The sequence below is a fragment of the Chamaea fasciata genome, unplaced genomic scaffold (genome assembly GCF_029207755.1).
Source record: "Chamaea fasciata isolate MVZ Bird 193981 ecotype frontalis unplaced genomic scaffold, bChaFas1.0.hap1 SCAF_5, whole genome shotgun sequence".
Taxonomy (NCBI): Eukaryota; Metazoa; Chordata; class Aves; order Passeriformes; family Sylviidae; genus Chamaea; species Chamaea fasciata.
Genome location: NW_027094090.1, coordinates 51,296,773 through 51,315,384, shown reverse-complemented (window position 1 = coordinate 51,315,384; position 18,612 = coordinate 51,296,773). Strand labels below are relative to the sequence as shown.

Below are 18,612 nucleotides of genomic sequence, written 5' to 3'. Positions count from 1 at the left end.
GAACATTTGCATACCAGGCTCATCCAAAAAAAATGGGTTATTGACATTTTTAAATTAATCTGATAGTCATGAAAGAACAAAAACCATTTAAAATTAATAAATCCTCATGAACAATACAATAGAGCCTACATGGAACTTCACCAGAATTCCTTGAGAGATACAGGTGGTGTTCATTTTCTGTATCTGTAACATTTTCACCACAGCAGACACAACCCTCACTATTTTTTATACTGATTGTGAGATTTTCCTAATGTATTCAAAAGGTATATGACGAAGTATAGTTTAAATCATTGAATTTTAGAATAGTCTGTGTTGGAAGGATCCTTACATCTCGTTCAAACCTCCCTGCCATGGGCAGGGACACCTTCCACTGTGATGTGTAAGTTTTGGTCATAAGGAATGACAAAAGTCACAGTCTTGCAAACAATCAGGAAGATTTAATTAAAACTTTCACACTTGGCATGGAAATTGGTATGTAGTGCCTAACGTACTGTAAAAGAGCATGGGAGTGTGCTCTGGATAAAGGAATGAGGTGAAAAGGAAGAGAGAAAAGGAGATGAATAAGAGAGAGAGAGAAAGAGATCATCAGCCCTAATTTCAGTGCTGATCTCTGATGGGTTGATGAGATCTCCGCTTGCTCGGGGTACCCTCTTATGGGTGAGTTTCTCCCCCTGAAGATAAGTTTCTTGCTTTCCATGCAAATAAACTATCATGAACCCTTCATCCTTTCAGACCTTTCTGGAAATGGGCCGGAGGCTTTCAGGGGTCTTGAATGGTCTTGAACCCTCCTACAGTCCATGCCCACTTCTCAGTCTGATTCCTACACATTTTTTTTTGTGCGTCTGTGGACTTGATCAAGATGTTTGCCACAGAAAATTGTTGCTCTACCTCCATATGTCCCCCTTCACCAGACACATTTTGCTCTTCCTCCTGGCATGGTGGTACCAACAGTCAGTGTCTGTTATTGCCAACAATCCTTGGTTGTCTCCATAGCTATCCCAATCTCAGTGTTTGAGACACATACAGTGGACACTTCCCTTCTGGATATCTGTATCAGGTTGCTCAGAGCCCCATCCAACCTGGTCTGGAACACTTCTAGGGATGGGGCAGCCACAGCTGCTCTGGGAAATCTGTGCCAGGGCCTCACCACCCTCACAGGGAAAAATTTCTTCCCACTATCCATCTAAACCTCCTCTCTGTCAGTTTGAAGCCATTCCCCCTTGTCCTATCACTCCAGGCACTTGTCAAGAGCCTCTCTCCATCTTTCCTGTGGGCTCCCTTCAGGTGCTGCAAGGCCACAATGAAGTCACCCCAAAGCCTTCTCCTCTCCAGGCTTATGAACAATCCCAATTCCCTCAGCCTTCCCTTGTAAGAGAGGTTCTCCATCCCTCTGATCATCTTGGTGTCCCTCCTCTGGACAACATGTGGAACTCCAAGAAATAGTGAGGCACAAGTAAACTCTAACATTAATAAAGCTGATTAGCAGCAAAAATGGTGACGAGCAGGATGGGGAAAGCACAGGCAAGGATGCAACAATAAGCATTTAAAGATGCTGCAGTCAACACCTGTATCCTGATGCTTTTTAAATTTTTAAATTTTTACTGGCTTGTGTTGATTTGTGTTATTTTCTTCTATGCTTCCTTACATAAAGATTCAGAGGTTGGATGTGACAGACATCTTTAGACTTAAACGAAGAAAGGATGAAGACATCTGGCATGGATGACTACATGAGAGGAGACAGCTTGATAAAAGTAGGGAAAGGAGATAAATGAAGCTGTAAGAAACTGAGGAGATCTAAATATACTATGCTACTACAGTTCTGAATTACTTTGCTTCATATTTTTCTCTTACTTTCTGCTAAGAAAAGCATTCTGAGACGTGAGGGGCAGCCTCTGGAAGTCAGAGCAACTTTTGAAAACTGATTGGAATGAAAACAAGGTAAAATAAAGAAAATAAATGCCAAGCAAAACATTGTATGCTTACGTACTTTCTGCTATTGACAGTTTTTCCCTGAGTCCATATTCTGTTCAAATTTGGCCAAGTTATGTTTAGCTTTCCTAGTAAGACATTCCAGTGTCCTTTTAACTGCCTTTCATACACCTACACCTGTATTGGAATAGTAGTTGATCTGTCTTTTTTGAAGCTTACAAGTCATCTTACCCTTGCCTGAACAGACCACAGAGCTCTCTGGAATGCATTTTGTATATAATCCTTTTATGAGTATTTTGCACAAAATATTTCTTTACAGTCCAGACTTAGGGATGTTAGACCCATGCATCCATAGATTGAAGGGACAATTCCACCCAGCTGTAAAGAAAATGTGATTCAGAATCAATTCTTTGTCTGAAAATGGGAAGAGTTCTACACTTAGGAAAACAAGCTAGAAATAGTTGTGATGGCTTCACAAAGACCAAATGTCCATGTAGGGATAGATCTGAATCCCAGGATGCTGGAAGTTTGCCAGTACAGCTGCCAGACACTTATTGAAAACCATGTGAGCCAAGGTACTGCGAGGCCAAACGAGTGCTCTGAGTAGAAAACAATAATTCCCATTCTGAAAACAAAGAACCAAAACGTAAAATTCCTACTCAGGCAAAAGTCATATTGATGTCAGTGGAAATTTTCCCTGAGAGTGGTCTCCAGGATTTTCCTCAAACCTACACATGTATTCATCATCCATCAAAGAAAGCCTCTGTAGATAATGATCCAATTTCATAAGAATAAGTAATGTGAACCAATCTCTCCTTAATTTCTCTTTAGTGTAGAAAGAAAGTGATAATTAAATTTTACAAACATGCATGACAAACACATGGAATGTATTTATAAAAGAAAATTAGAACCTTAGCAACTATCCCAGATTTGGCAGACCAAAGGAGCTACCAAAAAAATAAATCATATACTCTAAGTAGAGGCAAAGTCCCACTGCAAATTCCTTGAACAGCCTTATCCTAACATCCTGAACACAAGCAGAGCAGCTAAGCAGTGCACACTTGTGGGAAGGACGGTTTCCACAAATAAAAATTGGAATGGCCTAGCTGCTGACCCAAAGCAAGATGGAAATGCAGAATGAACAGAACAGAGAGCCCAGCTGTTCTCTGCTGCAAAAGGTTTTATTCTTAGAAATCAAGGACTTAAACCATCTATTTCTTATGATGGTGGCATAGGATGCACAGGATGAGAAGTCTAGGGAAGAGTTTGTCATTCACACCAAGGATCTGTTTAGACTGCCCAATTAATGGGATGCTTGTCCAAGGAAAAATAGTTTTATATGTTCAGCATGGAGTCACTGGTAGATGATCACAATCTTTTTAGTCCAGATCACTTTCGAAATAAATCTTATGAATGAAAAATTAAAGCAAAAGCTTGAATAAGCCATGTAGCATGAATATAAGCTTAGGGGTGTTAAAAGCTACAGAGCAAGTATACAGGAACTCTGTAATTAAAGACATTCTAGAGCAACATAAAACAGATTTAGTCAAAAGAAACTAGAACATTCTATTATGGGATTGTACTTGCCAGACAGACAGGGAGATTTTATGCCTTTTTCTGCTTTCATTGAGCAAGAACAGTGATAATGCTTTGGACAAATACCTGTAAAACTAAATTTTGAAATTTAGCCTTAGATTTTGAAGCTCCCTTAAGCTAGGACCAAACAACCAAATTCTGCCATTCCAGTGGCAGATAACATATTTTGTGGGTAAGTGTAGCAGAATATAGAATCATTTGTGGTTGTTCATTATGCAATTCAAATCCAACCCATTTAAATACTCCTATACCGATGAATGGAATTGTGCAAATCATAGAATCACAGAATGGCCTGGGTCGGAAGAAACCTTTAAGATTATCCCATTCCAACCCCTTCCCATGTGCAGGGACACCTTCCACTAGACTAGGCTGCCCCATCCAACCTGACTTTCAAAGGATGGGGCAGCCACAGCTTCTCTGGGCAACCTGTGTCAGGGCCTCACCACCCTCACAGGGAACAATTTCTTCCCAATATCCAATCTAAACCTGCTCTCTGCCAGTGTGAAGCCATTCCCCTTGTCCTGTCACTTCAGGCCCCTGTAAACAGCACCTTACTCCATATCTTGTGTGTTCTCCAAGGGGCACATCCCTGGCAAACCCTGCTCACCTACCTGGATCTTCTGAGTCACTGGAAAGGAGGAGAGAACAAAGAAAGACCTCAGGGTGGTCCCTGTTCCTAGTGGGGCAATGCTGGATAAAGACAAATTAAACCTCTCTGATCCCAGGGGAGGGAAAAACTTGTGCCACCCCAAGTGGCCTTTGAGTGTCCCACCCCAACACTCCAAGGAATCAAGATTACCAATAAAAAAACCAGTTTTGAGCTTTGAAGAAAATTCAGTTCTAGAAAGGATAAATGAGGTCATTACAAAGGAAAATGAATAAATGAAGGTAAGTGAGAGCATGTTGATATGTCTGGTAGAAGAGAAATAAAAGAGGAAAATGTACTAAAGTCCCAGGATGTTCTGGCACATATCTGGATCAACAGTCTGGGACTGAAAAAATGTAATCATACACCTTTACCAACTTCTTGGAAAGCAAAGGAATTTTCACTTGACTTTGTTCTTACAGTTTACAACCTTACACATGTTCAAAGTGTGCCTTCATGTATAATTTTTTAGTGGAGCAATACCTGGTACTAAACAGTTTCCCAAAGAGCTGAGGGATAACATTCATTCTTCAGCATTCCTTTGCCAACTATCCAAATGACACTCTTATCCTCCTAAACACAGGACTTAAATATAACATTGAAAGGATTTGTTTAGAAGAACAGGGCTAGCCAAGGATCATTAAATAATTAGTGTTAGTAAGAATTTATTGAAGGTCAGGGAAGATTCACTGGAAAGAGTAATGAAACCCAAAAAAAGGTTAATAAAAAAGCATACAAAGGATTTTAAAAATATTTGGAAACATGACCCAACAGAAAAATTAGAATAGTTATGGGAAAAAATGTGAGATAACGCATCTGGAGAAAATAATCCAAACTAAAGATCTCATTGGCACAAGAAACTTGCGGATGCAGAAAGGAGAGATTCGAAACAAGACAAAATACTGTAGCAACAAATTCCCCTTTAACCAATACTGGACATTTTTTTTCCCAAGAGGGCATGCAGTTATTTTATTTGAGTCTCCTCATTTAGGATTTTAGCAAACAAAAATATCTTATGATTTGTGGTTTAGTAGATACCATTAAAACATCAGAAAAAGGAGCCTGCTCCTATCATTTTCAAAGTGGAAGACAAAATGAATCCATCAAACTGATCAGATCAAAATGAATTTTGAAACCATGGCAGAGAAAATAAAGTTAAACCAAGATTAAGTTAGATGAGAATGAAATGTATCTGTAAACATATTTAGTATCACTAAATCAGCTTCTTTTTAAATTTTGTTTAATTCTCTTTTACACAATCTACCTTCTTTATTAATCTGTCTTAACCCAGCAGTAATCCACAGTGACCTCAAAGGCTTCATTTAAGGGTTCAGTAGTCACGGGGGTGTTTTAAACTCACCAAATAGCAAAAGGAAGAATCAGACTTTGGGAATTAGTTTGCAAATAAACTAAAATATTTTGCAAATATTTTACAGAGCAAAGGATTTTAAGTTGAAAATAAATGTTCCTAAGGAGGACAGACATTCAAGTTCCTCCCTGTTATAAAGAAACACTATAACAGCTTTACTATTTGAACAATACCAAGACCAATGAGTGGAGACTCCTTGGCATTTCAGTTAATGCAGACTCTCTATCCATTTGACTTCCAAGTTCTTGCCAAAATTCTAAAAGTTCATATTTTGTAATTGCATTTCTATTTCAGTTTGCACAGGATCATTGGCAAAATAGGCGAAAATCTTTTCCACCCAAAAAAATGAAAGCAGAAACATCCTGGAAATACAATTTCTGAAGATTCAAGGCAAGAGTTTCTACTGCCCACATCATTAATTGGAGTTTACCTGTACTTCTTCACTAAGCAAAAGAGGGTATGGATTCTCCCACTCTATTCCTGGTTTATTGATGGCCCTATTCCTTATTACACACTCTGAACTAGAATGATATGCACAGCCTCTTTCACTAGGTTACAGAGTCACACATCTGTGGCAAAGCACATTGAGTGAAGGAATTTCAGGAAGAATTTCTTCACTGGAAAGGTTGTTAAGCATTGGAATGGGCTGCTCAGGGAGGTGTGGAGTCACCATCCCGGGAGGTGTACGAGGAATGACTGGACATGGCAGTCAGTTCTCTGGTCTAGGTGACAAGGTTAGAATTGGTTAAAGGCAGGACTCAATGATGTTGGAGGTCCTTTCCAACCTAAATGATTCTGTGGTTCTCTGTGCATTTATGCACAGTGTTCCCAAGGCTCTGTCTGCTCTCATGGCTCTGGTCTGAGTTTGTTTCTTTTCTTTCCCTGTCCCATTTATTTATCAGATGCTCTATTGGTTTTCAACACAATTATCTGTTTTCCACTTGGTGCCCAATGCTTGCCATTCTTTTTGTGGATTTCAGGTGTTCAAACACAAATTCTCTAAGTCTGTATAGCTGCCAGCTGCAAAGAAGCATAGAAGCCTTAGGGAGTCTGCTTTCTCAGACTGTCATCGCCAAGACATTTAAAAATAAATGGACTAAATTAATATCTCATGTGACTCTTCTGAAGGAAGAGGTTTGGCCCAGTGTATTTAAAGAAAACAATTTACTGAAAGGTTGGAGTCAATGTCCACAAAAATTACACCAAAGGCATTTATTTCAACGTAACTCTCACAAAGTACTTCTCAGCCCTTCAAATCTATTGTTGTTTTTCTTTCTGCTTTGGTTCTGTAACTTCTCTTCCTAAAGCAATTGACAATCGATAGCTTAACTCCATCTAGTCTTTAAACTCTTAAACCTCCTGAGCATCTTCCTTGTCCCTTTCTCGCTCTTTTAAGTGATCCCATTTCTGGTTCCTTCTGGCCTAACTTGGTCACATACAATTCTTCTTTTCCAACATAATTTTAAATATTTGTAAAGACTTCACCATCACTGAAACCTGATGCCAGTAACTTTCTACAGACAAATTTATCCTCATCTTTATGAATCTTATGGATAAATGGTGAACAAAACCTGATCTAACTTCTGAGGTTTTGTTGAAGTACCAAGTGCTGACAGGAGATGACATGGTGCATGATATGCTGTTTAAGATGTCATATCAAGAGACATGTTCATTATTCTTCAAAAAAGACCTGGATCAACCAGAAAATGGCCAGAAAAGGAACAAGAATAAAGAGATACATAGAAAATCCTTCCAGTACCTGAAGGGAGCCTACAAGAAAGATGGAGAAAGAGATTCTTGACAGGGGCCTGGAGTGACAGGACAAGGGGGAAAGGTTTCACACTGACAGAGAGCAGGGTTAGATTGGATATTGGGAAGACATTCTTCGCTGTGAGGGTGGGAAGACCCTGGCACAAATTTCCCAGAGCAGCTGTGGCTGCCCCATCACTGTCAGTGTTCCAGGAAAGGCTGAATGGGGCTCTGAGTAACCTGGGATAGTGGAAGGTGTCCCTGCCCATGGCAGGAGGGTGGAATGAGATGATATTTAAAGTCCCTTCTAACCCAAAGCATTCTGTGATTCTATGAGTCTCTGAAAATATTTAGGAGCTAAGACTGAAAGAGCAGAGGCTTGTTCATCTTAAACAAGGGTGACAGAAATATGATATTGTGTTGACTTATGCTGAAAAGAGGACAGAAGTAAGCCCTCTCTTGATCTTTGAAAGATAAAATAAGAAAAAAAAAAACGAGAGAAAAAGAATTAACAAGTAGCAAGGAGATTTAAAAACCACTAGGAAAAGCTTGTTAGCAGTACAGATAGAGAAGCATTAGAGTAGATTACCTAGGGAGAAATTGAAATTTCAACTGCTGGATTTATTTAAGAACAAATTAGACAAATATCTCTTCATAATGATTTAAGTAGCGTTGATCCCGCAACACACAAGGGATGGCCCCTCAAGGTCCATTCCAGTCATATTTATGATACTAAGTTCCTAATTCTTCATCTTGTGCTGAGATTTGTTTGGCACTCTTTCACTTGTCATAAACAAAGGATTCTTGCAGATCCCACAGTTCCTGTCCACAGACTTTTACCTCTTCAGGCCTCTCCATCACAGGATCTCACAAACCTATAGATTCTATCACAGCATTTTACAAATATTAAGCTAAACATGAGGATTTTGTACTGTGCGTGATGAACTTGAATCACAGAATCACAGAATCATTACGTTGGAAGAAACCTTAAAGATCATTGAGTCCAACCCAAACCTAACACTTCAACTAAACCATGGCACCGAGTGCCACATCCAATCCTTTTTTTTAAACACATCCAGGGATGGTGACTCCACCACCTGCCCTGGTAGACCATTCCAGTACTTTATCACTCTTTACATAAAAAACTTTTTCCTAATATCCAAACTGTATGTCCCTTGGCACAGTTTGAGACTGTGTCCTCTCATTCTGTCAGTGGTTGCCTGGAAAAAGAGACCAACCCCCACCTGACCACAGCCACCTTTCAGGAAATCGTAGAGAGTGATAAGGTCACCTCTGAGTCTCCTTTTCTCCAGGCTAAACACCCCCAGCTCCCTCAGCCGTTCCTCACAGGGTTTGTGTTCCAAGCCCCTCACCAGCCTCACTGCCTCCTCTGGATGCTCTCAAGCATCTCAATGTCCCTCCTGACCTGAGGGGCCAGAACTGGACACAGCACTCGAGGTGTGGCCTCACCAGTTCATCAACATCACTACCGTCCTATATCATGAAGTCCATGATGTCAGCTTGCTTTTCTCCTGTGGTATTTGCATTCTCCTGTTTGAGCTGAGCTCAGCTAGCAGGGCTGAAGACTTTTAGGTGGCCTGTTGTTGAAGGAACTATGCTGGAACATGAAGAGAAGAAATGGATTCAAATCCTCTCAGCAAACCAAGATGGTTCTGAATTACTGAATATGACCCCATTTTGGAGACAACTCAGCATCTACTGCCAGGGGAAAGTTCAAAGTCTACCTGCTCTTAGTATGATATTTATTTATGATTTTAGTAATTGCACTGTTTTTAGTCAGGGTTAGAAATGAATCCTTGGATGAGAGACAGTCATTAGAACAAACCAAAGGACAGAACTAGGAACAAAATTACGGGCATTGTAAGTACCAGCAAACAAGTATGTCTCATTTTCAGTCAATTCAGGCACGGCTGTAGACTCCATGGCTCATTGGAAAGCTCTTTCTGAAGAAACCCATGGCACTTATTGTTTTGAAACAGCTCTGCTGGTGAGCACCTAGAGTTCAGGATGATGTACCCAAGCCATCATAGATGTCACCCTGCATGTAAAAATTGCTGATGGTACTGTGATCTGTGGCTGTCATCATCACAAAGAATTCTTGTCACACAGAATGAAGTAACATGACAAAGTATTTATTCAGTGTCATTGAGTTACTACACACTATACAATGCCATATGGGCAATCTCAGCAAAACATGATCTGCTTTTACCTTATAATCCTTTTCAACATTCATTATTAACTTCAGAGTGCTGAACAGTAAGATATAGGTGAGGATTTCTTAAACAAACATTGATACTCAAAACTCTATCAGTTACAGTCCTTTGTCTAAACAGCTACAAACTGCATTGGGCTGGAGATCACTCGTGAGAAATCTATACATCAGTACTTATATAATATGCATCCATAAAATAATTAACACAGTAAATTAGCGCAGAGAGAGGAAACTTACTTCTTCTTCTTCCAGTCCAGTTAGATCCCAGAAGTAACTCAACCTCATCTGCAAACGCTTCCATTGTTCAAGGAACATGGTAGCTTTAAAAGAAATTAAAGCATTTTAAAAATAATAAATCCAAAGCCTTGTGGCAAACATTTGTCTTATTCATAAGCTCCAACTGGTATTTGAATCCCATTATGCTAGACCCTTTAAAATAAAACACTAAGAAACAGCCTCAGGCCCAATTTTAAAGAAAGAATTCAAGCAAAGCATGGGAACAATAATTACTGTATTTTTAAAATAAAATACAGAAATATGGAACATGGGTTGTCCAGAGCTACTGTTAAGTTCTTGTCAGGGAATGTAACTGAGACCATAACTGCAGATATCCATGGAAGACATCATCTCTGTTAATTCACCATGAAGCATTCTGAGGTAGGTTTAGCCTACTACTGAAATAACTAGGATCCCCAGCAAGATGTAGAAAAAGATATTTTGAAATATATTACAATGGTGTAGTTAAATGCTTTTGTCCTTCATGTACATGGTGATTTTGCCCCTCATTCAGCCTTCTGCTTCTCCTTTTTTTACTAATAAGAAGGAACAGATATTTTACTGTTGTCTCATATTTACATTCTCCTGGTTGTCCTCTCATAATTGCTGTTTCCTCAGTATAGCCCTTTTCCTAGTTCGTCATAATTTATGAACTTACAGACTTATTAGAAATAGCACTTATAAATCTTGGGTTGTGGACACATATTTTCAGATAACAATATCAATGCTAAACTAGTACGTGTCAACTAAAGACACCAAAATTCTAACAATAAAAACTATACTTATAAACAACTGGGGGCACGGTTTTCCATTTTCTTATGCTTCACCTCTCTCTTTCAGTAGGTGAAAAGGGTATTATAAAAACACTATAGATGTGCTGTTAGATCACAGCAGTGTTTACATCACTTGAACATCTTGTAGATAGCCCCATAAGACAGACAAGAGTGGAGAATCAGATCAGCTTCCCTTGACTGCATCTACGTTGTCAGATAACACTGAGAAAAGTGGGAACTCTGTGAAAATAACCTGGCTCTTACAAGTCATAATCCATCCCAACAGATAGCTGCAAATATTCTCTTCACAGGTATCATCCCATCATATAAGAAATAAGTATCATTAAAGACAGGACTGGCCGCACACCGAAAGCAAATCCAGACATTAAACGACTAAGTTGCTATCTGTGTTCCTCCCTTACAGAAGAGAGAACATATAAAAGCTATATTTAGCATGGTTTGAAAACTCAAGGGTTTTTAGATATCCTAAATACAAAAACATTTGGTTATTTTATAGGGTGCTATTACTCATTCCATTCTTTCCTGTTATACGAAAGCTCAGTTCCACATTTAGCTCTGTAAGAACGTACTTGGCTTGATGCAGCAGCTGTTCTGAAATCAGCACGTCTGCACTGACTTACACCAGCAGAAAAACTAAACTGACAGAGAGCAGGTTTGGATTGGGTATTAGGAAGAAATTCTTCCCTGTGAGGGTGGTCAGTTGCTACCACAGGTTTCCCAGAGAAGTTATGACTGCCCCATCCCTGGCAGTGTTCCAGGCCAGGCTGGATGGGGCTCTGAGCAACCTGGTCCGGTAGGAGGAGTCCCTGCCCCATGGCAGGGCGTTGGAACTGAAGGAGCCTTAAGGTCCCTTCCAACGCAAACCATTCTGTGATTCTGTAAGACTTCTAATAAAGGCATCTGACACTGAGATTCAGCACCAGGACACCGGTGACATCAAGCCTAGCAAGCCAGGCATTACTGTGAATATGGACAACTGCAGCAGAACTGCTGGAATCACAAAGACACTTCATGAAGAATCAGGTTCAGCTACCAAAAGCATGATTTCTTTTGAGATATTAACCATAGGAAGCCTTCTGCTTTCTAAGAATGGGAGAAGACAAGAGAAAAAAAAAATTATTGTGCCCAACACCCTCATGAAATGAAGGTGGCCCAGATCACCATAGTTTCCTTTTTTAAATATACAGCTGAAATAGGTGTGTGAGTGAGCTCTGCCATTCAACAGATTGAGCTCTAGATATAACCAACACAGCCTCTACTAGTAGGGCAGCAAAATTTGGTGTAATCTAATACTTAATAGGCAAGCTGGGCAGAGTTAGTAAAGGCTCCATTATTTCACTTTGCTGCTCTTTGTGTGTGCCGGCTGCATTTTCTTGAACTGACAAGCTCAGTTATCATGGTCCCAAGAACAGACTTTTCTAATCTGTGGGAAACATTTTTTGGAGGAGGGCTACAGCTCTGAAAGAATTTTGTTATTCTTACATGCCTTTTTTAAAAAGCAGTGCATATGGAACTTTTTGTCCTGTTCTGTTCCATAACAGATTCTACTAATTTGTCTTAGTGCAAGGATATATCAACATTTTCTGTTGCACACTGCATTCCTGATACCAAAATACAATTGTTCTGGATGAGGTTCAGTGGCAATTGTCATTTGCATGGATGCCAGTTTACAGTAAAGTTTCTCTGCCAGGAAAATGATATTTTATTTATCTTAAGCTTCACAGCAGCAGGTGACAATTAATCTGCCAGTCTACCCTGTAATCTGAAGTAGTAAAATAAATTATTCTGAGAGTCTATAAATTCATCCTCTTTTTTATTTTTCTCAGTCATAATTCTCACATATTCTCTAACATTTGCTCTAGGGCTTCCAGGAACTAAATAAAATACACTAAACTAAATAAATGCTTCTTGCTTCCATGATGTGTTCTGTCTGGAAGTCCCTTAAAAACCTTCTGCTGTCCTCACCCAATGCCAACCCACCAATCAGTGCTTTCTAAAACAAGCTGTAAAATCTTAATAGGCTTGCAAAGAATAACACACTGGCTGCTGAGGGATGGTCATAACACAATAACATAGTTGCTCAGTTTCATATTAAGGATGATAATTTCATTTTGGGAACAATGAATAGGGAAATAAAAAAATCATTTTACAGTAGCAATAACATATTTAACTTTCACAATAAACAAGCTCTGGAGCAAAGGAAAGCAAAAGACCAGCAATAATTCATGCAAGCACAATACACACACTTTTCAGGGCAGAGGTGAGGCCAGAAACAATAAGAGTAATAATACAATGTATTCATTCATGTTTATAAACTGTTTTGATATCCTCATGGAGACAGGGATATTTGCCATTAAGGAAAAGCAAGTTTGTTTAAATTGGATATTCTAAAATATATTATCATTAAAATGATAATAGTCCCATTGCTCTTGGAATCCCATGAAGTTTTGATAAAATTATGTGTCTGAGTTGTTCCACAATGAAGTAGGACTGTGCTTAAATTAGATCCTTTCAGCTGCCTGCACCTTACCAGTCCACAAATACATTCTGGCCCCAAATGCAGAAGGTGTTAAAAGAGTGTGACATGTTGATGGAAAATGAAGAAAAATTAACAAATACATGGCAAAGTTTAGAAGTGCCATTAATGGCACAATTTCCTCTGTTGAGAAAATGGCCTCAAGATGTGCCAGGGGAGGTTCAGGTTGGACATCAGGACTAATTTCTTCCTATTGGCATTGGAAGGGGCTGTCCAGGGGGGTGGTGGAGTCACCATCCCTGGAGATGTTTAATAAACAACTGAACATGGTACTCAATGCTCTGGCTTAGTTGACAAGGTGGAGATCAGTCAAAGGCTGGACTTGATGATCTTGTAGGTCTTTTCCAGACTTGTTGAGTCTATGATTCTAAAAACAGCAGTAGAGGAGAAAAGAGCATCTTTTCTTCCCTGAACTACACAACTCCATTTATTTCAGAGCTTGTTGTTGACAGTGAAATTGCTTTCCCCAGTCTGAGCAGAGACAGCTCTCCCTGGCCTTCTGAGGATTGCCAGCTTCCAAAAGCCATAGAGATGACATTTAATCAAACAGCACTTTGTTATTCTGTGATGAGTCCAAACATCAAATGGCACAGTTAACTTGCAGAGCAATACTCACCCCAAAGAGCCATAAAGATTGAGAAGAAAACCGTGGCAGGGTTGTCAAACAAGTGACTCGCTCGAGCGGTGGCACAGGCAGAGCTGAGGTTCCAGTAATCACAGAACTTGTCACACAGCGGGCACATGGTAAAGGCATTGCGCTGGTCACACATCTCTCTGCTGTGACAGACAAGGGCACAGGCTCCTCTGAGTATTCCAGCTCAGAAACTAGGGATATGCAGTAGTGATATCAAGCAGCACATCACAGCTATGACAAGCTGTCTGCAATATACGTGGTCTGCACTTGCAGAGATCAGGAGCTGTGTGTTTCCCCAAGGTTCATTGCCATGGATAGAAATTTTTTATATCCTTATAGGCACCTTATCAACAGGAAAATGATGCAACACTCAACCAGACTGATCACTGCACTGTATTAGTGAGTTAAGGAAAACAACATCACTGAAGACTGAGGTTAACCACACTAAAAAAACCAAACTTTGCATCTCTGCAGTCAGTTACATGATTTGATACAGATTAGATTTAAATCCCTGAAAAGAAAGACTGAAGTGGTCACAAAAGAAATTCAGTGATGTTGTCAAAATACATTTTTTAATACGAAATGCATTTTTTTACATAGTAGCACAAAAATATGAGAGAAAAGATTTTTTACAGATTTTAAGATCTTTACTAGAAGGTTGTTACTTTGATTCTCATTCTTATTTGCTATGTATGCATTCAGTTTCTAAAAATCTTTGAAAAAAACATTATCAGTATCACTTGTCAGGCCTGAGAATGCCTTCAGTATTTTCCATAAGGTTTGGATGTGAAAGCCTTTCATACCTGCACAGTCTCACTTAGGTGAACTGAGTAGTGCAAAGCTCAAATGTCCTTGCCAGGATCATGAGCTGAGAGCTGCCACATTGTTTCAATGAGAGCTGGCATATGGCGTTTATGATTGTTCCTATATGGACCATCCTGAAAAAGGTTTTTCCTCATGACTTCAAATGAAAAAAAAAAAGGACTATTCAAGCTCTATTATGAATATGTTTATATTATAAGGTTTGAAAAGCATGCAGCTGTTTCTACCCCTCATGTTGTTGGAGTAATTCTCTATTTCAAAAGGCAGCAGAGGGAGCTGCAGATACACCTCAGTCATAAATCTCGCCACAGTTTAAATGTTAGCACAGGCTTTCACCCCAACAAGCATCAAGATTTATTCAGATCAAGGTAAGAAAACAGACCTTGCCTCAGCTGTGGGGCTGTCCATCATTTACCTATTATTAACTTTGTCCTACTGCAGTGATTTTAAAAGCTGTCAGTTCAGGGACTGTCATGAGTGTGATCAGCATACAAGTACTGCAGTATCCTATCTCCAGCAGAAGTCAGACATTGATAACACAGAGGAATTAATTTTTTTTTCCCCCACTGGGAAGCAGACATTAACATCACAGTGTCACTTTGGCATGTTTTTTTGTAGTATAGTCCCCTCAGGATACACAAAATTCAACATTATTTTGTGTCTAGAAGGGGAATACTCTGAAGACCAAATATAGAATCATAGAACAGGTTGAGTTGGAAGGGACCTTAAAGATCATCCAGTTCCAACCCTCCTGCCATGGGTTCCTTCCACTAGCCCAGGTTGCTCAGAGCCCCATCCAGCCTGGCCTGGAACACTGCCAGGGATGGGGCAGCTGCACTGGGAAACTTGTGTCAGGATCTGACCACCCTCACAGGGAACAATTTCTTCCTAACATCCAATCTAACCCTGCTCTCTGTCAGTGTGAAGCCATTCCCCTTGTCCTGTCACTCCAGGCCCTTGTCAAGAGTTTCTCTGCATCTTTCCTGTGGGCTCCCTTCAGGCACTGGAAGGGACCATGAGGTCACCCCAAAGCCTTCTCTTCCCCAGGCTGAACAATCCCAATTCTCTCAGCCTTTCCTCCCAGCAGAGCTGCTCCATCCCTCTGATGCCCTTGGTGTCCCTGCTCTGGCCTGGCTGCAGCAGTTCCCTGTCCTTCCCGTGCTGGGCCCAGGGCTGGGTGCAGCCCTGCAGGGGGGTCTCAGCAGAGCGGGGCAGAAAGGCAGAATCACATCCCTTGATTTGCTGACATTCGCCAAGTCTTGTAACTACTGTTCATCTTACTTGTACAAATAGTCCGATTTTAATGAGAATAAAGTGTTCCAATAGTCGTGGACAGTGTTTGCATTAATTTCAGTGAGTTTTACATAATGACTTTCTGATTGAGCAGTGAGCTATGTGCACCCATAAAAAGCAAATGAATATCTTAGAAAACAAATTCAATACAGTGGACTCACTACATATTTCTGTTTCAGGCAGTGAGACACTGACCAATCAAATAAATGTGTGCCCTTCAAATACCTGTTCAATACCTCTGTGTTTGTAATGCTCTCAGGGTTGGTAAGGACACAGCACTGCTCTTCAGACAGGCTAAAACCAGTTATTCTCACTACAGATGAATAAGAAAAGGTAGTCTTACAATTTTCAAGTAACAAATCATGGATCACAGATAAGCTTACCTTGGAATGTCATTTTCAATGGTTATACATCCATATAGAAATACAATAATGCCAACTACTGAAGATGGAATGAGGAATTCTGTGTATAAACCCAGCCATGCAAAATAAAGTCCTATCTTTTCTCCAAAATACTTCCTGAAAAAGAGATAAAAAAGAAGAAAAAGCACATGTCAAGGGTATAATTTTCAAATGTGTTTTACAGCTACTAAACCGTCCCAGAAAGTTAAAATATGAATTGTGAAATACATGAATAAAAACCCTGAGGATCTTGAAGACAATAGAAACAAGTGAGGAGACCGATTTAGGCACTTGGCAGTTTGGGCTTCTCTCTGTTCTGAGAAGTTAGTCCTGAATCATTCTCCTGTGCTGAAATTAAGCAGGTACCATTGCAATACATAATATCTGTTCAGAGAAGACTGGTCTCTGCATCTCTTAAAAGAAGTCAATGAAATAGGAGGAAACATTGGAAAATACTTGGCTCCTCAAAGGAGGACATTAATTTTTGCCTCTGTCGTACTCCTGGATTCAGTTAGTGAGAGTCATAGAAAGGACATCTATGGGACCAGACTGACAACATCCTCTAATATCTTAAAATATGACTAATCTGGAACTGCTGCCAAAGGAGGAAAGTTTACTTGCACACTTAGCACTGGCTTTTCAGAAAGAATATTTTTATCAGGTTAACAGCCCCTGGACAGCTGGTTAGAAAAAACAGTGTCTGCCCTGAGAAACAGCCCATTGCAGATGTTGATAAATAAGTGGTAGAACTCAGCTCAGCATCTTCATGAATCACACTGCAAGAAGTAAACTAAGCATGGATGAACCTCGTTGATAATTCCAAAGTACAGTTAGGAGTGATTACAAATATTGCAAAACCCAAAGAGCTTCATAGATCTCAAGAATTCATTAAAATATAGATAAAATACAACAAGGTTAAAAACACTATATAAGCCAGAGAGGATGATGGAGCAGTGTTGGGCAGAAAGCAGCTACACAAAGAGCACTCAGGGAATGACATGGAGTGTGAGTCAGTGAGACATTTACACTGATAGCAGTAAAAATTAAAATAAATTCATGATATTATGTCTAATAAAAGAAAGACAAGACTTCCTACTCATGAAGATTGAGAACAATCTCAGTTTGAGATTTTTTTTGATCCCACTTACTTTAAGGAAGTTTTATCCAAGTTTAACACCCCAGATTTAAATCATTCCTACTGAAAATGCTTAAATGAGATTTTTGGAGGCCCAAACCAAAATTTTCTACTCCAGAATTTGAGTCTAAGGGCCAGACTGCTCGTGCCACAGGAGAGACAGGGCAGGAGTGCAACCATGGCAGAGAGCCAAGGGACAACAAGACAAGCCTCCACTGTCACTTCCAGCTCAGATGGAATGGATAAGGGAAGCGACATTTTTATTACTACGGATCCTGCTGTTGTTCTCACACGATCACAGCTGCAGCAAACTCTGCACTTCCAGGCTCTCCCATGAAAAACTGGCAGTGCAATCCTGCCTATTTCAGTTTTGCCTTACCATGAGTGCCCCTATTTTCTCATGTCTAACCAAACTTGCTTATGCTTTAGAAAGGATACATAGAATCCTAAAGGGGAAAACAAAACAAAAGCATTTTGAGGTAATACACAGGCAACATTTTCTTCAGTATGAGTGGATGCCAGCAGGAAGATGGGAAATTTCAGGAATCTTCTAGGAAGAGAGTACAGCCCCTATCCCTGATGTTGCAAGGTACCGTAAGCCACAAACTGTGTGAAGTATCAAACAGCACAAGTGAAATCATCACAGAGTGGTTTGAGTGGCAATAACTTAAGATTTGAAGCACCTTGAGAAAATGGATTTGAAGAGAATACAAGTAAATATGGCATTATATGATATAGCATAGTTTATGAAATTATAAATATAAATATTGGTGTTGCAAAGACAAGCTATATACTCTGGGATTGCCCTCAGACCTGGCACATGTCAGGTAATTTTGGAGGTTATTATATGAAGAAGCTTTCCTTTATTTTCATATTTGAAAATAAATATATATTTTCAATATACCTGTTTGTTAATATACTATGTTGTTAATATAGTTTGTTTAATACACACATTTTTATACATTTTTTATTAATACAAAGTGAGAGAAGAAATACTTCATTGAAATATAGAACTAACCAGAAGGCATACAGCTTTTCTTCAAGCCTCCTGTGTGAGTCAACAAACAGTAGCAATGGTGTTGGAACATCACAGGATAGAGGGAAACTCCATTTACTCTCAAGTTTCCTTCTGACTGGGGAGTGAAGACCATAAATTTGACATTAAAGCAGGAAAAGATTATTCTGATTATGTCTGTGTC

General features: G+C 39.6%; 1 protein-coding gene across 1 annotated transcript in view; it reads right to left on the bottom strand.

Annotated features, from left to right (window-relative positions):
• ANO2 (anoctamin 2) overlaps positions 1-18,612 on the bottom strand; it is a 147,384-nt gene that overhangs the window by 73,314 nt on the left and 55,458 nt on the right. Inside the window, exons 11-13 of the mRNA XM_066184629.1 lie at positions 16,261-16,395; positions 13,745-13,905; positions 9,760-9,842 (exon numbers count right to left, since the gene is read on the bottom strand). Coding sequence (XP_066040726.1) covers positions 9,760-9,842; positions 13,745-13,905; positions 16,261-16,395 — 379 coding nt within the window. The remainder of the gene's footprint in view (positions 1-9,759; positions 9,843-13,744; positions 13,906-16,260; positions 16,396-18,612) is intronic.